Source organism: Hesperophylax consimilis, chromosome 26 (assembly GCF_061612785.1).
Source record: "Hesperophylax consimilis isolate HC1 chromosome 26, BYU_Hcon_1.0, whole genome shotgun sequence".
NCBI lineage: Eukaryota > Metazoa > Arthropoda > Insecta > Trichoptera > Limnephilidae > Hesperophylax > Hesperophylax consimilis.
The window spans coordinates 15,618,232-15,642,702 of record NC_142861.1 but is presented as its reverse complement, the minus strand read 5'-3'; the positions used below and the strand labels follow the sequence as shown (position 1 = coordinate 15,642,702).

Sequence of the window (24,471 nt, the reverse complement as noted above, 5' to 3'; positions counted from 1 at the left end):
GATTCCATACTAATTATGGGTCATGGCCAATCTCAATTATTTCTTTAATTTATTTATTTGTTTGATATTATATAAACAAACAGTACATTGGTTACAGTGATGAAACAATGTGTGTGTGTGTGTATGCGTATTGAACAGTTTATTATATTATTGACATTATGCCACTTTTAAATTTGCGCAATTTGAGTCCGAAAAAGTTATATTTAAAAGTTATTTTTGAATGTGTGAAGATCACGATTAAATGGGGAATTAAATGCTTAATTTGTTTTGTAATTAAGCGTGTGGAATAGCGCTGTTCGTCTTGTACGTCTCAAATATATGTTAAAAGTAATTAGAAGTTCGGTACAGTCGATGTTAAGTTTAAAATTCTATGTATAAATGATAAATCAGATACTACTCGCCTTTGCTGTGAAGATTTAAACAAAGATACTGTTTAATTTGGAGGTAAGATATTTTATAAATACCTATGGTAATAAATTAATTACTTCGCCAAAATGGCAAACTATACATCCCTGTTCACAGCCCATCGTAGCGGGAGGGATTTTTACCTCGGCGGCTGTGGGCGAATTCTACGGGGTGGGGATGTAGTCTAGAACCTGAACGGGGAAGGGTGGCGGAACGAGCGGGGGTAGTGGGTGGTGGTGACGTGCGGCGCTCGACCAGCTGCGCCGCCTGGCGGGAGAATGCAGAATCAGCAGTACCAAATTCTAAATCAAATACGCATTCCAAATTCAAATATTGTTGTTTTAGAAACCTTTGCTATTACAGCTCGACACGCCTAACTATACAAGCGACCAAATAAAGAACTAATGGCAGAACTATTTTTTCAACAAAAAGGGTTTTTTAATCTAATATTAGACGATAATTTTAAATGTATGTTAGAACACTGTATCGAAAGTTTGGAACTAGTTTAGAACTTATAAAAATTAAAGCTATTTAATAAAATATTAACATTAACAAAAGAGAGTTAACAATAAAACCAAATTAAGGCGATGCACTAAGTCGTGTAATATTTTAAATTGAGCCGCTATCAATAACAACCCTTACGTAGATGACGATAAGGTTTAAATTCCCGCTTAACACCATCCGCCTGTTTGGATTTATGCAAGAAAAAAACATGGCCAAAAAGTGCCTTTTATTTTATTTTGTGGATGTTCAGGCATAAATATTAAATTTTTTTTCAATCATTTTATAAATAAATTAATTTTCCATATTATACAATCAAATTATAACCGAAAATTGGTTCATAAGTAGGAGATTTTGAACTTTAAAGCAGTATTCATAGGCCTTATACATTATTTTTTTCTGGGCCTATAAAAAGATTTATCTAAAAAATACTCGATTCTTTTAAAGGCCAAGATGTATTCTACTCGCAGTATTTAATTAAAGCATCTGAAACATTTCTAGGCGACCAAATTTTCAAACCAAAAACACATGATTTTGCATTACTACGTATGGCATCGCCTTAAATAAAATTCATCGGTTTAAATGCGAACAGAAACTAATAATAAAAATATTAACTAAGATATTACGCCGACGTATACCACCCCTCACATAAACAATTTCAAATTTGATTTACTCTATAGAAAAATATTAGGAGGTACAAACATAATTTACCATAATTATTCTACTACTCCATAACGTGAGCTTCGGGAGCTCGTGTTAATCGGGTCACATAGGTCTGTTCGAGCACGGTCGCGTTGTTGATAGCCAGAACGATATTGATAATGCAATAAGTTAGATAAGTTGATGTATGATTTTATAGAGCCGTTATTTAGTGACAAATCACGTCAAGGGCGCTGTACAAATATATAATATATTTCTACAGTGATCTATACTATTACTAACTATAGGCAAAACAAACTATTTTTAACTTATGGCCAACAGATTGTGTCCACCGATTCGTCGATCATTAATACAAAACTATGTATGTTTAGCTCACGTGTGCACGTTGTCCTTAGAAGACAGACATATACTAAACATACTATTCTGTGGGCCCTTTCAAGATATAGAATTCCGTATTACATTATTTTGATGTATCTCATAAGGTCTAGCCAGAGTTAGCACAATATGGAAGCGCCCAAAAATATTTGTTACGACATGATTACAAAACATAGATTTTTCTCTACTTTTTATAAATATAATACCCATGTATTATATACATAAACCTGTCAGAAAAAAATCTCTAAATGATAGTTTATCCCTATCAAACTCCGTAGCACAATTTAGAAGAACTAAGCGCACAAACAGACAGACGCGAATAGTGACTTTGTTTAGATGTACAATGCATTCGACCAACGAACGTAGTGCTGCGTTAGAATGTAAAAATATTAGTAGCTATTTATATTCCATACAGGCAGATACTATAGATAGAGAACCAAACTTACCTCAGAGGTCACTTGAGATTAACACTGTTTATTGTGTATTAGAGAAATTTATATACAGTTCACACACAGAGAACATAAATAGAACACATGTAATTGGTAATGCTATTTTTAATTCGTGTATTTATTTTATTAATATATATGTATTTATGTTTTTTAATGAACGTGCTTGGGAGAGAAAAGGCAAATTTTATGTTATTATTATTATTATAGGAACTTGTGTTGAATCTTTTCAATGTTGTCTGAATGAATATTGAAAAGGGGAGATTTATATAACATTATAAATTTGAGTAAATTATTATTAGTACTAATAGTACGTATTTTGCAGCCCTCAAAACATAGCCAAAGGCCTTGTTGACAATACTTTATGACATACAATTAATAACCTTTGTTTGTCATATAGTATTGTCAACAAAGCTAAGGACCTTGTTGATAATATTATATGACATACAAAGGTTATTAATTCAATGAATTAATTAATTGGTTATAAATGAAATGTTATATATTACAATGGAAATACTTTTCGTTTATAACACTGTTTATTTCTTAAATAATACGATTTTGAAAATCAAACTATAATCAACCTACTACATATGTAGCACCTACCCATTGCTTGTTTAGAACCTACCTGTAACCTGCCTAATACTTATCTAGAATCTACGCCTATATATATTATGTAACACCTTCCTGAAACCTCCCTTCGTACAATAAACCCTAACCGTAGGCGTGCAAATATCAATAAAAGTCAAAGGTTACCATATTAATTTTTCAAAGGTTATATTATACAGGGTTTTCCAATAAGAGGTGTTATTTTGATATTTTTCCCGTTCTAGATCAATGGTTTCGTTGCTTGTGTGGCACGCCGTCCTGTTGAAAGTAAACGTTGTCCAGATCAATACCATCCAATTCCGGCCATAAAATATCATTAATCATCTCTCAATAGCGCAATCCATTCGCCGTTTCTGTTGCTCCAGCCTCATTTTCAAAAAAGTAAGGTCCAATGACTCTACCGGACCATAAACCATACCAAACAGTCACACGTTGAAGATAAAAATGTTTTTCAACAATAACTCTTGGGTTTTCCGAGCCCCAGATGCGACAATTTTGCTTGTTGACGAAGCCACCGAGGTGGAAATGGGCCTCTTCACTCAAGATGATATGTATTTGATTCACTCAAGTAAATTTTTATAATTTCAATGCGTTGTTGAAGCGTGTATCGTTCCATTTTTATTAATAACGTAGTTTCTACATTTCAAATGTCAAAAAGTGACAGTTTCAAAAGTAACATCTACCGAAATAGCGGGCTATTCAAAATAACACCACTTATTGGAAAACCCTGTATTATATTTGCTAGGGTGTAGATTTCATCGGTCTGTTTTCTGCTTTTATGCACTGATAAGCCGATATTTGTTTATACGAGTATTTTAAAACCCAGGACGAACCAGGAGCTTTCGTTTCGTGTTCCTGTTCCTGTTACTGACGAACCAATACAGTACGAGATGTTATTTTGAAAAGTGGAACAATTCTAATCCAAAGTAATCGGAATATCTTACATCGGTGATGCAAATTTATTCCCGGAATGATTAGATAATCACCAACCATACTAAAAAAAGGTCGAATTTTTATGTCCTTTTCCAACGTTTAATAGGATCATGTTAATGTCTATTGTCCATGCGGCATTACTGTGAAGAGTTCCTGGCCTAAACCAAGACCAATTCACTTCTTTAATCTTGGATCAAGAATCACCAAGATCATCAGTCGAAGGATGGAGTAATGGCTGTTGCACCAGCACATGTGTCATTCGAGAAGGAACCAGAAGTATCTACTCTATTTGCTGCTTGGTAGAGAGCCCTTTCAGGATAGATCCTACAGGTCTTTTACATGTTTTTTTTAATAACTTTTCATAATATACATTTGTGTTTTAATATGAATCCAAAGTTACAGTATCATTATTGGAAGTTACCTACTCATTGATATACGACATAAGGTAAGATTGCTCAAAGGTTATATTTCTTCCTTTTCTCTCTAAAAAAGATGTTGCTCATCGCCCATTATTTAAAAAAAATCCACTATGGTTACACTAACAGATCCTCAAAAGTGGAGACAAAATTTTTGTAAAACATTTACGATTTCTATGTTTCAATCGACAATCTTAACTATAGAACGCAAAATCTATGACATTATATAAATGTAATTTGAGATTTTCACGGCAAAAACATTATCGTGATGATTTTTTTACAGCATAACTAAACGACAAAAACCACATTAATTTCACTAATAAGATTAATTATTTAAGTGAAATTTTCATCTTCCACTTTCGACTCAATGCCTCATATGCTCGTCAGGGTTAGCATCAGAACTACTTTATGGACTGCATCATCATTGGACCTCGTATAATCATTTGACAAATATCTATTACATCAAAAAGTTAGTAATGAAACTAATTTCAATTATAAAAACACCCGATTTTTACGCAGTAAGCTTTATTTACACAATAAGTTTGTTGGTCAGATAAAAATGTACGATATATATATATTTTATTTATCACATTTTTAAACGTTTTGCGATGTTCATTTGAAGACTTTCGTTTTTTGTGTGAAAACCATAATATTACAATAAAAAATATAACATTGAATTTTTACACATTTAAAAATTATAATGTAAATATATAAGTCGTAAATATTTTAAACATTTAATTCATAAATTATTATTATAATTGAATAAATTCTGCTTTATAATTAATACACATTAAAACATATAGAATTTAGTTACTATTAGATACAAACGCGACCGAAGCCCTTGCTTCGAAACCGGTTTGTATATTCGTAAAATAAAGTTTATTTTTAGGATAAATGGCGTTGATATATAATATATTTATTATTTATAAAATCGGGACAACTGCAGAGCACTGAATTAATTATGAACAACGTAATAGTTAGAAAAAATAGATGCATAAATATCCTTACAGGACAGCAAAATAAGCTTTTGTGTATAAATATTTGTAAAATAGGATGTTATGTCCCTTGCCGCCAACACATACTTCTTATTCTTTCAGAGTGCAGAACTAACATACCTGATACTGCAGAGATGTTGTACTAGGTTAATGAACTTAATTGCCTCGCAGAAAATGTGGATATTTTCCACACATCCTACAACACATTTAAGTACAAGTATTGTAATAACGTTAAACTATATGTACCTACGTGTACCCTTTTTGTCCTACATGTAAGCTGAACAAATTTATTAGGTCAACAATTTTTTTTCTAAATGTATTTACCACCTTAGCAACATATTGGTTTTTATACCGTTTTCGCAAAAATAAATAAAAAAATTAATGCATTATTTTATTGTTTTTGTCATCATATTTACTTCAGTGCTCTTCAGTTGAGTTGAACTCTCCAATGTTGAAGCACCAAGCTAAGGGATCGATCCATGGACAAGCGTCAAGCGATACACAGAAATCAAAGACCTACCTTTGTCGTTCTCATCGCTCGGGCAATCCGGAGTACTCCTGAGTTCTTCATCAGAACTGGACGGAGAATTGGGGGCCCTTCTCCTGGCTGACCTGCTACTAGGGTGTATCTGCTGTTGTTGTCTAGGATGCAGCAAATGAGGATGCGCTCTCATCAATCCATCAAGCTCCCCTGCTTGTCTAGGATCTTGCTGACTAAACTGTCTCCTCAAAGCACTGCCTGATCTTTGCAAGAGTGGGAGATTTTCCTTCTCCGCTGCTGAGTGGGCTCTTTCAAGTTTAGGTCTCTTGTCGGGGCCGGCTATGGTGACGGTCTGTGAGAGGCCCGGGGGGCCGGGTGGCCCGAGGGTGCCCACGACTTCGCCCCCCCGCATGTCTGCCTCTATCCGGCGCATTATGGCGTCCTGTCCGGCCCCCTTATGCATCCACTGACCAGTCTTAGAGAGTAGTTCTTGCTTCTTTCGGCAGAGGATGCACACCCATATTACCTGGAACAAAAGATAATCATTCATTGGTAATTTGGTAAGGCTAACAGCTGCCCTCTGTTGGTTTATTTATTTAGCTGTTGATTGCAAAGGTTTTGCACTTGACTAAGTCTGGGTATTGGTTAGTTTGAAAATCAATAGATGTCGCTAGTCTCGTCCTGTCCTCGTTTTCTTCAAACATTTCTTGTTTTCACCCTTCGAGGGCATTTTAGGTTATCACTTAGTTATGGAGAGAGGAAAGAGAGAATTGGAGTCGAATTCAGAATTATAAGAGATGAGATGTTCAGCTTAGGGGAGGCAATTTCAGGTAAGGCTTGATAGAAGAGAAAATATTTGTTTAGAGACGAACAACCAAAAAATATGTGATCTAAAGTTCACATTTCCAGACCATAAAAAGTTTTAAAAAGGAGAGAAGGAAAGGAACAATGCCTGTTTTTCCCTTTATTGATATTTATTATCAGTCAATACTTATCTCCACTGTATTTATATGTTCCTAATTACTCAATGAATAGTATGTAACATAATACTATTTATGTACAACTACACATATAGATAATCCAGAAGTTTCAATTGTTCCTATTATACAGGGCGTATCGGCACGTACCCGACAAATTTTTACCAGCTATTCCTTAACACATTTGGAGTAAAAAATGTTATGGGCACTTTGCTGTCCGGTAACATTTTTTTTAATAAAAAAATTACTGTTCATATTTTCCCCAAATGTCACCAATGTTTTATCCTTTGTCAAAGTTTGAAAACCCATCTGACAATATTTTGTTCGAGTTTCGTTGAATAATGTACGTACGTACCTACGTTGGCGCGCTTTTACAATCACAACGAAATGGCACGGCACCATTCGTCTCATTTTTAACTATTATTATTTAGTGTGTACGAAATAACGAGGACACTTTTTGACACACTTGCTAATAACAGCTGTTGAACACGAAAAACAACGCAAATGACAGTGACGGAGTGTGGATTTTTTATTTATTTTTTGTTTTTAATGGAAAAAAATGATACCGGACAGCAAAGCGCCCATAACATTTTTTACTCCAAATGTGCTGAGGAATAGCTGGTTAAAGTTTGTCGGGTACTTGCCGATACACCCTGTATATATACCTATAGCATAATGGGTGACCGGATAAATCATCACAATGATAATTCATCACATTAGGCGGCCGATGTTAACCTCTCATGTCAATTTGTTCGCTTTTGGGAACATCTCGTATGGTGTCATAGAAGTTATCATATGTCAATCGGTAACAGGATAAATCATCACAATGATAATTCATCACATCTTTAAAAAGTTATATAAAGTCATGGAAAGTGATGAAACAAAAACTTTATTAACTGGGTTAAGTAGGTTAGATTAGGTTAAAAAAAAATTTCATTGTTTCTAATGACTTTATATCACTTTTTAAAAGAGTGTTGAATTGTCACTGTGTTAAGTTATCATGGAACCGATTTGTGATGGTGACAATAGGGTTGGATGCTCAATGTTTTGCTGTTTTTTATGTGAAATCGCACAAGAATGCTCCCCACTATCTATAAACAGTGAGACTATGAGACAGAAAATAGTAGGGTGGAAAGGGAGATGAGGAGAAGAAAGGTGGGTATGCACCTAGAATATGTCACCATAACACGGCTTAAGCTATTTCAAGCAGGGTTATACTGAGAGAATATTGAACGCGCCGCAAATATGATATATTATTTTAAGTGAAATTAAACAAATGAATTAAATAAATCTTTGCGTTTTCTATAATCATAATAATAATATTTGGATGATTTTTATAGCGTCGTTTTTGTGCAAAATCACCTCAAGGGCGCTCTTTATGTCATAATTAAGTTGTATCCAGTTGAAACCGTTTCTGAATGTGCGGTTTTAGATAGTTCGAAATCAATAAATATTAATGGAAATATTAAAATAAATCATTTTTAGGACAATGACCAGAATCGGAAAATAAATGTTTAATATTTCACACATTGTTAAGACCCCGTGGTAAGCGTTCGAAGATGGTTTGAAAGGGAGATATGGATCGGAAAATAAATGTTTAATATTTCACACATTGTTAAGACCCTGTGGTAAGCGTTCGAAGATGGTTTGAAAGGGAGATATGGATCGGAAAATAAATGTTTAATATTTCACACATTGTTAAGACCCCGTGGTAAGCGTTCGAAGATGGTTTGAAAGGGAGATATGGATCGGAAAATAAATGTTTAATATTTCACACATTTTTAAGACCCTGTGGTAAGCGTTCGAAGATGGTTTGAAAGGGAGATATGGATCGGAAAATAAATGTTTAATATTTCACACATTGTTAAGACCCTGTGGTAAGCGTTCGAAGATGGTTTGAAAGGGAGATATGGATCGGAAAATAAATGTTTAATATTTCACACATTGTTAAGACCCTGTGGTAAGCGTTCGAAGATGGTTTGAAAGGGAGATATGTAAGAGAGTTCATATTAAAACACGATAATAAGAGAAAAATCTGTCGACAAATGCTATACTTGCATTTAAAAATACAGAGAAAAAGTGTTTTTAATAATTTTCGGAGCTTATTTTGCGGTTATTTTCTATTGAGGGAATTTCAAATAATTAACGTTTCGGAATAAAAAATGTATGTAGATATTATCTTCAAATATAACTTTTTTTAGGAACTTAAAAACTTAAAGAGTATACGGAGGCTTACGGTAATACTCCATTACCGGGTCAGAAAAGATGTAAACATCACTAAATATTTCTTCAGACTGTATGTACAGGGTTTTCCAATAAGAGGTGTTATTTTGATATTCAATCGTAAAAGATCAATGGTTTCGTTGCTCTTGTGGCACGTAGTGCCGTCTTGTTGAAAGTAAACGTTGTCCAGATCAGTACCATCCGATTCCGGCCATAAAGAATCATTAATCATCTCTCGATAGCGCAATCCATTCACCGTAACTGTTGCTCCAGCCTCATTTTCGAAAAAGTAAGGTCCATTGACTCCGCCGGACCATAAACCGCACCAAAAATTTACACGTTGAGAATAAAGAGGCATTTCAACAATAACTCTTGGGTTTTCCGAGCCCCAGATGCGACAATTTTGCTTGTTGACGATGCCACCGAGGTGGAAATGGGCCTCATCACTCAAGATGATTTGCATTTGATTCACTCAAGTGAATTTTAATAATTTCAATGCGTTGTTGAAGCGTGTATCGTTCCATTTTTATTAATAACGTAGTTTTTACTTGTCAAATGTCGAAAAAATGACAGCTTCAAAAGTGACATCTACCGAAATAGCGGGCTATTCAAAATAACACCTCTTATTGGAAAACCCTGTATTTAAAAACGCATTCAAACTAACAACTTTTTAATGTTTTCAAAATAATAAACTGAATTGAATTTAACTTGTTTTGAGAAAAAAAACCTTTTTTTCACTCTTCATGGCATAATGCTCTAGCGTTAGGTCCGTTAGGTCCTAGGATGCTAATGATAGCAGGTAAATATACTTTGTAAATAGAGCCAGTCCAGCAGATTTAGATTTCATTAGCTACTCACGCGCTCCATAGCCCGTGGGTCGGAGAGGGGGAGGGGGTGGAAGAGGGTTTATAGGGCATCGGCTTTATTAGCGACAGGGGTGGCTTTTAGGGGTAGAACGATCTAACGTATTAGTTGGTCGTTGGTACCAGTTGTAAGTGAGAAGTTGTCAGAAAACAGAATGGTAGTAAATGATGTCAGTGACAGTCCCTCGTATTTACGATAAACAAATTATACGAGAAGGATAAATCAAAGTTGAATTTAAGATAACAGTTAAACAGTATGTACTAGTGTTAGTGGTAAATGGTTGAATATTAAACAATGAAGAAGTCATAAAAATTATCAAGTAAAACCATCACAAAACTACAATCAATAAACATGAAGATGAAGAAATCAACAAACACAAAGATGAAATATTATACTTTATACCTACATCATGTACAAACTTAGCCATTGAAACTAACAAAAATAAAGGAAATCAACAAACAAGAAGATGAGAAAATCAACAAGCATGAAGATGAAGAAATGAACATCCATAGAGATGAGGAAATCATTAAAAAATGTATTATCACCAACGCAATAACCTACAATCTACTTTGGAACAAGAATCCCTAGTTACGAGGATTGTGAATATACTAGTCATAAAAATTAAGAAACACATTTAAAATTAAAACGATTCCATACGTAGTAATTCAAAATCGTGTGTTTTTGGTTTGAAATGTTTCAGATGCTTTAATTAAATACTGCGAGTAGAATACATCTTGACCTTTAAAATAGACTATTTTTTAGATGAGTTTTTTATACCCAGAAAAAAAATAATGTAAAGGTCTATGAAAACTGCTTTAAAAGTTCAAATTCTTCTACTTACAAAGCCATTTTCGGTTATAATTTTTTGTATAATGTGGAAAATTAAGTTATTTATAATATTTATGCCTGATAATCCACAAAAAAATAAAAGGCACTTTTTGGTCATGTTTTTTTTCTTGCATAAATCAAAACAGGCGGATGGTGTTAAGCGGGAATTTAAACCTTATCGCCATCTACGTAAGGGTTGTTATTGATAGCGGCTCAATTTAAAATATTACACGACGTAGTGCATCGCCTTAATGGGTAGATGAATTTTTGGTTTCCAAGGTGCATTTCAATAGTGCTTTAGAAAGATTCTTTATATAAAATATCAAGCTGACAAGCACAACAGCCCTGTGGTTATGCTTATCAGATGATCACAATATGTTCAATAGCAGAAACGGGCCTAAAGACGACGTTTAACGGGGATCAATCAAATGTCAATAAATTATAAATACCATAATTAATAATAATAATAATATAATAATAATTGTTTTATTATCTTTTTTTGTAACAAATAGATATAATGATATCCTCACTGGGATCTCCCGTGCTGAGGATTTAATTTACATATTACGTATAATTTAATTATAAGAAAATTAATATTACATCAAAGTTACATATGAATTTAATTATGAACATATATCATGTAGTATAATTTATTTATTTTTTAAATAATTTTAAAATAAGTAAGATATTGTTTTTTGGTATAGTTCAGTTGATTCTGTTTTATTCTGTGTTTGATATCAGTAAATTTTCTATTTCAGATCTCCCTATATTAAGAATCGAGCTTTTTATTTGAGATTTAAATGTTAAAATGTTGAGGTTTTTGAGTGGTATTTTATTTTAGAGTTTAATACTATGATATAAGAAGCTTTTTTGCCCAAAAGTTGTATTAGTAGTTATTTGTTGGATAAGTTTTTGACCATGAGATCTAGTTTTTCTATTGTACGTGTTTGTTGTTATTTCTTGGGTTTTGTACTTATGAATGTAAATGAGTATAGTTTTAGAATATAGTTGTTTAATTGACATGATGTTAAGATTGGTGAAGATTTCGTCAGTGCTAGTTCTTACAGGAACTTTCAGTATAATGCTTTGGCGCTTTGAAGACAATTTTACATTTGAACATCGGTGAAACAACTGGTCCTACAAATGTATGCACACCCCAACATCGTTTAAGAAATAGTACGAAAGCTTATACAGGGTGTCCGGTGTTAGAAGAAAAAAAGAAAAATAACTTATTCGGTATTCCCATATTTACTTTCCCATACAAACAAATCACATTTTTCACCTTAAAACAACCATAAAACGTTAGAATTTCAAAAAAAGTAATTTTATTTTTTTACTTGTGCTATCATGTAGAATCACGAAAATTAACGCACTTTACCCCCGGACACCCTGAATTTAAATATATTTTAGAAAAGGGAGTGAAGTTGAAATTACAGAAAACATCATTACTCGGTACTAGTAATACTCTGAATAGGGTAATATTACTCATTCAAATAGCAATATATAGGTGAAATTCCCGCTTAAAAGGAAACTATAAGCCAAACATGTATATATTCTTGGTTTACCTTATATTGTAGGTAAGAGGCATTAAAATCGCTTGACAAACGGAGTCTAGAAACGTTAGATTTCAAGCACAAAATTGATTTTTATTTGTTTTGAAAAAAAATTTATAAGAAAGCAAAAAAGTCAATCAAGTGAAATTGTCACAGATAATCTAAGCTATAATACTGTATTTTTTAAGTTGTTTCCTTTATGCGTTCATAAAAAAAATCTAGTTTACATTTATATTTTTTATTAAGCAGTTTATTAATTTTATTTGTATTCTACTCAAGCGAAACGACAGTAAAACCTTCAATTTATCTAAAGCATTTTTTTTTATTCATAATGTACACAAATTCGTTATAAAGATTAATTAAAATAGTGATTTAGCATTAAGGTTCGCCACTCGTGGTGTTTTCTCTTTCTAGCATCGTTTATATCATACTTCTCCACATGATAGTAAGGAAGATACGATTGATATGGTTCCATGAAAACTCAACACAGTGACAATTCAACACACTTTTAAAAAGTGATATGAAGTCATTAGAAACGATGAAATTTTTTTTTTAACCTAACCTTACCTAACCTACATAACCCAGTTAATAAAGTTTTTGTTTCATCACTTTCCATGACTTTATAAAACTATTTAAAGATGTGATGATTTATCCGGTTACCGATTGACATATGATAACTTCTATGACACCACACGAGATGTTCCCAAAAGCGTACAAATTGCCATAAGGGGTTAACATCGGCCGCCTGTTTCTATATGTTTTATTTAATTTTCCAAAGTTTAAGCACAATTATTGCAACGTTTTCCAAACATAATCTAAAGAACTTAACTTGCTTCACTACACAATAAACCAAAATCTGAAATAGGGTTAGTAAATATGAAATTTTGCCTCACATTTTTTTCGACCTTCCTTTTGTAGGTCAAGACTTATCTCAAAAATGATCGATTATAGCAAAGATCAAGATGTGTTCTACTAGAAAGATGTTGTCCCAATGATTATTCAAAATTTTCGATCTCGAGCGCAGAACGCAACATTATCAAAAATCAAAAAAACCGCTAAATTTTCTAACTTTCTTCAGTTTTTAGCGATTTTAACTCTGAAGGATTAGTTTTCGATCATAACCATCTCGTAGGTTTTCAAAGTAGTCAAACAAAGTAGAACAAAATATTTACGAGTTCTATAAAATTGAAAAATATTGAAAAGCTATATTTTGGAAACTATTAGGTCTGTAGAGACGGTTTTGGGTTCAAATTGTTGCAAATTTAGTTTCCTTGGAGAATTTATAGAATGATTACAATCTAAAACTAGTACTTCAGGTTTAAAATCGTCAAAATCTGAAGAGGGGTAGAAAATTTGTGTTTTTTTTTTTTTTTTGACTACGTTTTTTTGGCACTCTAGGTAGGAAACTTAAAATATTCACTGGGCCAACATCATAAACAATTCAGCAAAAAATTAGAACTACCAGTTACTGCACTAATACTTTTATTTAACCAAACTAAAAACACGTTATTATATATTATTTCATTTCTTCCAGTGTTGAAAATGGTTGTTGGCAGCCCTGGAAAAGGGATTTGAAAGTCTACCTGTTAAGTGAGATGGTGGCAAAATTAGCCTGGCCGTTCTAGCGAAAGATTATCCAATCTACCTCCCTCTACCTGTACCTTTACCTACAGCTTATACCGTGGAGCCCTGTGCCCAGTGCGTGGTGCGTGGTGCGTGATACGGAACATGTTAGTAACGCGATGCTGTTTTTAATCTAGAGTTAGCTAAACAATGGACAAAAGACTTGAAAGAAAATATATTATAACGGTTTTAAATATATTATATTTTCACCATTTTTTCTTAAAGCCCGTAAGCGATTAAAGATAGTTTGAAAGGGAGAAATGTAAATACGAATGTTAGAGGGAGCGCTCTAATATTAAAAAAAAACGATAATAATAAGGCAAAAATGATGAAAATATTGAATAAAAACACAACTCGTTTGAACAAAACTTTCTCGACAAATACTTTAGTTGTATTAAAATATATTGATAAAGATACACTGTGATTTTTTCTTGTTTATAAAATATTAAATAGCACAGCAAACAACTTTGCGATTTTTTTCTATCGAGTGAATTTCATATAATTAACGTTTTGATATAACAATATTCAAAAATATCTTTTTTTTGTAATTTAAAACTTAAAGAGTTAAAGAGAAACTTGTAATAAATCGGTAGAAATGGGGTATGGGGTATTAAATGTCACTGACCAAGCGAAAATTATAAACGTATTACTATTAGCAAAAAAATAGTAACTTTAAATTCTATATTGTTGAAAATTTAAAAAAAAAAATGCCATACGAAATTAGTGCACTTTACCCCCAGACATCTTGTGGAATCCGAACTGTCCTCAACGCGAACCTTAAGAACCTAGAATATTTGGGAATGTACTCGTATGTATGTACCTTTATGCTCCACGACAGCTGCACAGTACAATTACGAATAGGAATAGGCCCAAAGCTATTTAACAAATCGCGTTAAAATAAAAAGCGAAAAAAGGGTATTCAAAATTTAAAAATACAACTAACCTTACATTTCAATCTTAAACCAACTGATTATTAATAAAAATCCGACTGATTATTTTACAGATGATTTTCAGATATATTCCAATGCTATTGCACTTATTCATTTTTGATGCAATATTTTTACTGGAAATTTGTTTAGATTTATTTATTTATTAATTTTCGAGAAATGGACACTTTACATTTATTTCAGTTTGTACATAGGTATTATATAGTCAAAATTAAACCAATTATGGATTTCCTCCTTGTGACTTTACCTCTACTGAGACAGCATAATAAGGATTAAGTAATTTAAATTTGTAAGAAAGGAATATGAAATCAAAAATTTATACAAAACAAAAGATTATATAAAACGAAAAATTTAAAAAACAAAACATTTATAGCCATGGAGAGAGGTTGAAGATATAAATCAAATCATAAAAGAGATATAAACAATAGAGACGTTAACATTATTCACAAACCATCAGAGAAATATTCTTTTATGGACCGCTTGTATTTGGTAAGTTTGCAATTGAAAATATCCACCTTGGATAATACGCTATTGTAATTATTGCACAGTCTGTTCAGATATATATCTATTTGAATTTCGATTTTGTTTTCTTGAATTAATGATAGAATTAAATGAAATCTTGAAAGTGGAAAAATATCTATTTCCCGACATCCGATCGAGCTGAAACTTGGTAAATAGACTCGTTGTCGATGGTAATATATTCAATTCCGGCCATAAAAAATCATTAATCATCTCTCGATAGCGCAATCCATTCACCGTAACTGTTGCTCCAGCCTCATTTTCGAAAAAGTTAGGCTTAATGACTCCGCCGGACCATTAACCGCACCAAACAGTCACACGTTGAAAATAAAGAGGCTTTTCAACAATAACTCTTGGGTTTTCCGAGTTCCAGATGCGACAATTTTGCTTGTTGACGAAGCCACCGAGGTGGAAATGGGCCTCATCACTCAAAATGATTTGCATTTGATTCACTCAAGTGAATTTTAATAATTTCAATGCATTGTTGAAGCGTGTATCGTTCCATTTTTATTAATGATGTAGTTTCTACTTGTCAAATGTAAAAAATGACAGCTTCAAAAGTAACATCTACCGAAAGAGCAGGTTATTCAAAATAACACCTCTTATTGGAAAATCCTGTATATTAAGGTTCACTCATTTCTGCTAGTCCCTGTGGAGGAAGATCAATCCTCAGTCAAACCAAATAATACATCTATCAATAAAAACAGATGTATTGAGGTAAAAAAAACAGATAATTTTTCAGCAATTGTATTGTGCCTTTATTATTTAAGCATTATTAAATGGACTAGTTAACTCCAGTCAGAACCGAGAATATTTCTCTAATCACTGGGTTATTAAGGCGATGCACTACGTCGTGTAATATTTTAGATTGAGCCGCTATCTATATACACCCCTTTCGTAGATGGCGATAAGGTGTAAATTCCCGCTTAACACCATCCGCCTGTTTTGATTTATGCAAGAAAAAAACATGGCCAAAAAGTGTCTTTTATTTTATTTTGTGGATGTTCAGGCATAAATATTTAAATTTTTTTCGCTCATTTTATAAATAACTTAATTTTCCACATTATACAATAAAATTAAAACCAAAAAAGGGTTCGTAAGTAGGAGATTTTTAACTTTAAAGCAGTTTTCATAGGCCTAATACATAATTTTTTTCTGGGCTTATAAAAAGATTTATCTAAAAAATACCCGATTGTTTCAAAGGCCAAGATGTATTCTACTCGCAGTATTTAATTAAAGCATCTGAAACATTTCTAGACGACCAAATTTTCAAACCAAAAACACACGATTTTGCATTACTACGTATAGCATCGCCTTAAGGCATTTAAGTTAATTATATTCATTAAGCATCAGTTTATTAAGAATGTTATGTATCATATTAAATTTGTATCTTTTCTTTATAATTTAATATTTTAAAAAATTAAAATAAGTGAGGGTATACAGTTAGGTGGGGTTAGGTTCGGTTAGGTTAGGGTTACCTTGTTGGAGCGAAGGGTGACTTTGCCCCCGCAGCGGGCACAGCAGCGCGTGTGACAGTAGTTGCACACGTGGCCCACGCCGTCCGCAAACTTGGTCTTCAGGCAGATGTGACACGTGGCGTCCAGCTCCACGCCAGCGCGCTTCTGCTGCTCGGAGCGCTGCCTGATGCTATCCTCCAAGATGGCCACTTCGTCTTGCTTCCGCCTGCCAACAAAACAACAACAAACTATATTATTATTTGTATTTATTTACTCATTTTATGCGCCCATTAGACTTTTACACATTTTTTATTATTTTATGTAGAAATAAGTGGTAACAGTGGTGTTATATAAATAACATATTGATACAAAATATATTTATAATCTCAATCTCACCAAAGAAGAAACTGGTTCTTGTGTTAATAATTTTGGACATAAGGGTTATAAACGATAACGTGGTTTACAATTAGATGAAATAAATAATAATGATCATTAACTGAAATAATATCTTGACATAAAAAAGTGTTTAATATGTTTTAAACATCGAATTTGTCGTATTAAATGTGTTGATATCATTGCCATATTCATTTGCAAAAATATGTAGACGAGGAACTGGTGAGTTTGCCACATAATTATGGTGACATTGAAATAGGTCCTTGTGCCTCACTAGGCACCCCACTAGTCGATTAGGTACTCTTAAATTGACCAGACTCAGAAGCAGTGGCGGCTCGTCACTTTTGGGTTACTACAGTGCTAATATTACAAAAAATGGTTTAATTGATGTTGTTGTAGCTGAAAACAATTTTTTTTTTTTTTTAGAAAAATTGATTTTTTTTATGAAGATTTTCAGGAATTCCGTGCGACGCACGGCTATACTGAAATTTCCTGAAAATCTTCATACAAAAAATCGATTTTCTAAAAAAAAATGAGAAAATCGTTTTCAGCTATAACAACATCAGAAATGCCATTTTTTATAATATTAGCACTCTAGTACACTCAAAAGTCACGAGCCGCTACTGCTCAGAAGTTCGCAACAGTCGAGTTTTTTGAAAAAGAAGCGCAGGTCGCTCATCATATGATGCTCAAGCTAACTCATTTTTAATTCTTTTTAAAGTATAGTTTAATTTAGTTCTTTTTTTCTGGGGGGATATTTGACTTCAAATTAATAAATCGTAAAAAACATTTTCAAATGAATTTTATGGCGAGGTGACCAAATAACAAAATCATGCTCTAATTGGCCGACATTATACTATTCGCAAAACTCATAAATGCGGTCTACGATAAAATGTTTTCATGTCATCAAATATTCCCGTTTGTAGTTTCTGATAATTTGAAGAATTTTTCAAATTTCGACGTTCATTGGTTCTGTGAAAGTCACATTCAAGTTCTGTTATTATTTCATTATATGCTAGCGGCTTAAAAAAACTGAACCATTCGAAAATTTATCATTTCTCTGTGAATTAAAAACACAACCAGTCGGCTTCCGTGTCAGCATTATACAACCAGTAATATAATGTAGTATTAAGTTTAGTATTATGGAACCACAACTCACGCTGGAAGTCCAACGAATATAATGGACGCCACCATATCATATGTGATTTCGACAAACAACAAATGAGGCTCTCTCAAGTATGGGATAGTTGTTCGCTTGTTAAACCATACTTATTTTCAGCGACGGTAACAATAATAATAATAATTGGATATTTTTTAAAACGCCATTGCGAAAAATCCTCTCAGGTGCGCTGTCTTAAATCATTGCCAATCAACCACGACTTAAAGTAATACTTATTAATTTAATTATTGGCAAATAACCATAATTACAGTATACTGAAATAGTGTGTTTTAGATTATGTTATTTACATATATTTGCGGCACAATAATGCCATTATTTACGCTTTTCTAGGTACTTTTAACTTCCAGCACAGTGAAATTGATAACTTTCCAATATTGGAGCGATGGGAGTAACTACCGATAATTTTTTATCAATTTCCCAAGATTTTGAAAAAGCTTTTTTTGTGGGAAAACCTGTCAATAGTGGGTGTTGTAAAATACAGCATTTTAGAATCTAATATATTCCCATCTGCAATTTTGGTCAATTTTTCCATTGAAATTACCATTTATTTGTCAGAGTAAAATATTTATCTTATTATTACCTGTTATTAAAACTGCATTGTTCAATAAATTAAAATTAAATATAAGATAAAATTTTACTAAATTTACCAAAAAATATTACGTCATTCAATTTAAAAAAATTTAGAACCTGCCAACAAGCTGCCCCATGTATCAGTTCTGAGTGGCATTTTTTTGTCATTGTAATATCAATATTATCTGATAAAAATAAAGAATCAAATTTAAAAAATTGCGATAACCTAACCAGTCATCACTCAAATTACAAATGGAATATTTACCTGTATTTTCTTTACTTTACATATACTTCAAAAGCTTTTAAAAGTATCACTGTTTTCGAAACAACTAACACAAGGCAAGAATAGTTTACAATTAAATACTTGGTGCTGTGTAAATTGCCTATATCCAGGCGCAATCAATAAAATAATTTTATGAAAATAATTTGAAGCTATGTAAATTGCCTATATTCAGGCGCACATCGATCTTTCAGAAAAGTTAATAACGCGTTGACAACAGGCGCGCGGCGGACCAACGGAACAGTAATGACGAGTAGTGGGAAAAAGTTGCAACGGAGACCTGGCAACAGTCAACAGAGGCGCATTGGATACATATTACTTAATGTAAATTGTGCATTAAAGTAAATACTGCGTTTAGTCTTACTGCAGATGTTGCTAAACATTAATAAAAACTAATTTTCTGTTTTTGTTTTACCAATTTCAGATTAGCAGGATTATTTTTTGGCACGGCCACGACCATTTACAATGCGGTAGAATTTTTTGCTTTGTAGAGGGTTTCAATACTAATTTAAATTAAGCTATGTTTCTCCGCAGAGGTGGGCAAAAAGGATGGACCGCATACACATACATACATACATACTACAATAAAATACTGTCTTATAAAACTCTTCTGTTACTTTGACTCTTGACATGACTTGAATAAAATTATTTGCTTTACTTAATCTTGCCATATCGTTTTTGAGCGTCTCCGACTTTCGCCTCTACTGCCATTTACTTTCGCGTCATATATTATTCTCTTTACAGAACTTTTTTATTATAATTGTATCAGACGTAATTGTGTGACGCATAAGACTGTAAGGGGGCCGGTGATCCCAATCTGTGGAGGCGTGAGATGTCTTCCTTCAGTGGCGTGGAGGGGTAGAACAGGGCCGTCTCTGAAACCGCTGTAGAGCTGGTCCGATTACTTGTCGCTTGTTCTTGAGATGATTCCGAGTCTGGTCCGAAGGGGTAGGCAGTCCGTGGTCCAGGATGAGGCGGGAGTCAGAGTAAAAGAAGGCGAGCAGAGTCAGAAGTCGGAGCGAGGTAGAGGGCAGAGCAGAGAGAGAGGTGTAGAGCTGGTGGTGGTTTCTGGAGATCTCACGTTTTGAGGGCCTGTTGCCCGTTTTATAGCCGCCAGCGGGTGCACGACGCGCACACGGGCCCACTTTCTCTTTGATTCCTGGAATCCGTGTTTGCGACGCTCACGCGGCGCCCCGCCGAGCCGTCTACCGCCGCTCGGCCGGTAGTTTCGGGCCGTGGTCGAACGTGACCACGGCCTTCCTTTGTTTGGGCACGATCCTCGGAACCGTGCCCGTGGAACGTAATGACGGCGTACCACCGGTCATTTGTGACGCTATGATGGCGCATGGCGCACGGCACGGCTTCCCACTACGTTTTGGCACGGTTCTAACAATCGTGCCAGAATTAAATTATGATTTTACCAGCTCTCACAATACTTCTCTGCCCGTATACCTCTAGCCAAGCTCCGACGTTCATTTATTATAAGATCACAAAAACATTTTACATCATTTTACAAACAGAGGGTTATAACAATTTATCTTTTCACACATCAGCATTTTACATTCTTCAATTTAACAACAGGGCAAATATCAAATTTTAATATGGGGCGACCGCGGCCGAGCCCGGAGCAGTACGTCCGTTACAATAATACTAGCGCAAACTTGTGAAAATCATGGCAGAACCAATTTAAAAAATGACAATTAAAATGTGTAGGTAGGTAATAGGTACTTTACCGCTTGTCTGAGTTCTTTCCACAATCTGTTCGAATTTTAAAAATGACACACTGGTGTCCTCTTACTATAAAACCACAATATTTATAAGTGATTTCAACCCTCATGTATAATAAATTTATATGAAGAACATGGTCAGAATGGCTTGCTCTTAATATCTGTTTAGAAACGATAAATTAACTTCAGAGTCCGGCCCAGTTTTCAGGCGCACTTTACGTAAGCAAAGCTAGTTAGAAAAATATTAGCCTGGCTGTAAAGGCTGTAGGAGGCCATAACAGTACAACAAGCGATATATGCCAACCAACCGACAGCTGTTGTCAATCCCCTATCTAGTGTTACTGCAGGGGTGGGAGATATTTCTCCGCATCGATATTATAATGTAACAAACTGATAAATCGCGGATACTGTGTCGAAATAACTACATCAGATTTGATAACATAACCATTGGAAAAATTTTGGGAGATATTAACTATAATTAATACGGCCTCAAAAAAATCACACATCTCATTTTGTATTTCGATGAGATACAAAATGAGAACAGTTTAAGAGAGATGGAATAACATGCTTTCAGTCTGTATTCAAAAGTTTAGCATAGACGCTCGCAAATAATTTAAAAAAATTCTATGAACAAAATTAAACCACATTTAAAAAATATTTGTCAAGGCTTGCAATATTTTTGTATAAAACGAAAAAAAGTGTGGTGACAATAACTTTTAAAGTGGTAACTATAGTTTAATCTATAAAAATCATAGGTGAACGACTACAAAACTTCGTCTATGTTTGCGTTAAAAAATTCAATAACTTTTTTTATATTTATTGAAAACAATGTAACCTTACTGGGATACCCCATTCTAAGGTCACATTGTACATGGTAATTTGTGTGAATTATAAATTTTAAATTTGGTCAAGTTTTTTAGTGGATTAAGTTTTATATCAATTTATAATGTAAAATCTAAAAGAGACTTTTATCCGCTTCCAAAAACAGTATTTTATTTTAAAATGCGTTTAAAAACAGTGAATTTATCTGGAATGGAATGTAATTCGAATTTATCTGGAATGGAATGTAATTCGAATTTTTTTCTCATGCAATCAACATTTTGACAATGTGGTTAACTCCTAAAGCTAAGGCCCGTGAAATTTTGCAATGTAATTTTATTATTTGAACTATCAGAAAGTAGATTTTGTATAAAATTTTTTACAATACATTCGATTTCGAAAAAAATCACTGTATTTGAACGTATTTTAAAATGAAATATTGTTTTTGAAAGCAGATGTGAGCCTATCAGATTTTAATATTACAAATCGACTTATGAAATTAAAAACACTAAACATTTTAAAGCAAATTTATATAAAGTCGCTTACCGATGTTTTTTAACTGCGTAAACTTTGATTTCCCACTTTAAACCAAACAAGAAAACATATTTAATTAGCGAAAAGTATCATAAAAGTTATTTTCACTTTCCTTTCATATCTATTAAAAAATTTGAATTATTTAATTTTTCGGGAGCGTTCATGATAATTGTTGTACCCTAACTAAAAACGCAATATTTTTTCTTTCTAACACTGTTTAAATTTTTAACCCCTTGACAACTTTGTGAATATTAAATACTTGTTCAAAATTTTAAAGTTAAAAAATTATAACAAAATATCGATGTTTCATATAATATATTTAGTTCCATCCCTTAGCACGTTGTCAGTCTAGCGCTAGCAGACGTTGTCTATACAAATGTACATAATTCAATCAATTATACTAACGCAAAGAACACTCTGTTAGCTTCGGCCATGAAATAATATGTCAAACGACATACGACAAACATGCACAAGATATAGAAACATGAGTATGACATAAATAAGCCTGTGTACGGCGTATGCGGTACCTTCATAACCAGTATATATACGTATACTCGGAGTACTACTACTTTTATTATTTAGTCCGTTAAACAAATGAAAAAAAAGGTACTGTGGGAGTTTTTTATAAATACATATTTTTAGCATGTTTGGCTTGTAAGGTATTTAATATATTGCTATTTAATTAGTGTAAATATTTAGTTAGCCAAAAAAATAGCTAAGTTTGGAGCAGTATAATTCCTATGTGCATGTTACTTTTAGGACGAAATTTAAATAAGATAATTTTCAATGCAAACACAAGATGGGACAGTGAAACAGTGAGTGTTTTTTTTATAAAATATGATAAATTATCGTAGATAAAATGGTTTCCAGTGAATAAATAAAAATTAATGCTAAAATGTTACAATTCTTTAATTTTTTTTTTAAACTTTTTCAGTTTGTGAGGCTGAAGCGATTGGAAAAAATGAGAGAAAATAAAGGGGAAGGTTGAGAAGTATCTGGCATTTCAGATTTGACCACAAAACATGACTTACGACTTCAAGGAACGTTATTTTTTTAAAATGATAAACTAGTGTTTATAAGACAAGGTTTTTTATGCATAGCACAAAGGATAACAAATTATTATAAGCAATAATTAGTCGCCTGAAATATCCATACAAATTGAAAATATCTCCCGATTGCCGCCGCCGGGAATTGAACCCGCACCTTATGATGTCCTGTCAGGTGCTCTGGACCACTGAGCTACGTCAGCATATTATTTGAATGGTGGTCTTTCACCAGCATAACATTGCGCAATATTTACTATACACGTTGTCTGGAAACTGATAGTACAAACGTGGAACCGGTAAATCTACATTAAACAGAGATCACCCAAAAGAATTGTTTTTCGAGCTGAGCATTTGGATTTTTTAAACTTTTTAATTTTATTCGGCAACTAAAAACATTAAGCGGTTGATATTAATCCCATAGCTATCGATTTTTTTTTAAATTTTGACATTAAAAAAATACCACCTTCGAACTCGAAAGACTAGATTCGCCAGTTTCTCGCTGTGCTACGATTTTCCGAACACCGTTTACAATAATTTTATTTTAAATTAATTAATTATGCAATAATACGCTTTAAATCAAATGTATTTGCGCGCACAGGGAATCAAACCCGGGACTTCTAGACGAAGACTCTAAACTTTTTAAAAATCGATGCAAAAGATACATACATTATATTAAACACATTTTTAATGGTAATTTAAACTCCTAATTTGACTTTTTCAGCTCATGCACAAATCAGTATTTTTGTAGCTCTAATTAAAGGACTGAGTATCGACTTCCTATAGACGCGATGCCGACGTAGGCACTTGTGACGTCAGTCGTTCCGTGTCCTCTGACTGCGGGGGAGGAACTACCGTTCTCGGAACAGCCTGGAGACGATAAGGTAACCCTCTGACGGTCCTCGAAAGCCTTAACGTAATACTGAGAAAATCTCATTCTATTTTTATCAAAACAATCCCGTGTTTTTTCCGGATCCGAAAGAATTTCTAATCAGTATTTTTTTTGAATTGCCTAACTATCCCACCATTTATACGGAGGGAAGACAGAAAGGATAGACCGCTATGTAACTCGGTTTTTGCACACGAACATATCTAAATTCATTCGCAGTCTTGAAT

At 33.3% G+C, this 24,471-nt stretch overlaps 1 protein-coding gene across 1 annotated transcript in view; it reads right to left on the bottom strand.

Annotated features, from left to right (window-relative positions):
- The window catches only part of Rim (Rab3 interacting molecule), a 166,483-nt gene that overhangs the window by 122,300 nt on the left and 19,712 nt on the right, over positions 1-24,471 (bottom strand). The window contains exons 2-3 of the mRNA XM_089647651.1: positions 16,831-17,035; positions 5,858-6,344 (exon numbers count right to left, since the gene is read on the bottom strand). Coding sequence (XP_089503777.1) covers positions 5,858-6,344; positions 16,831-17,035 — 692 coding nt within the window. The remainder of the gene's footprint in view (positions 1-5,857; positions 6,345-16,830; positions 17,036-24,471) is intronic.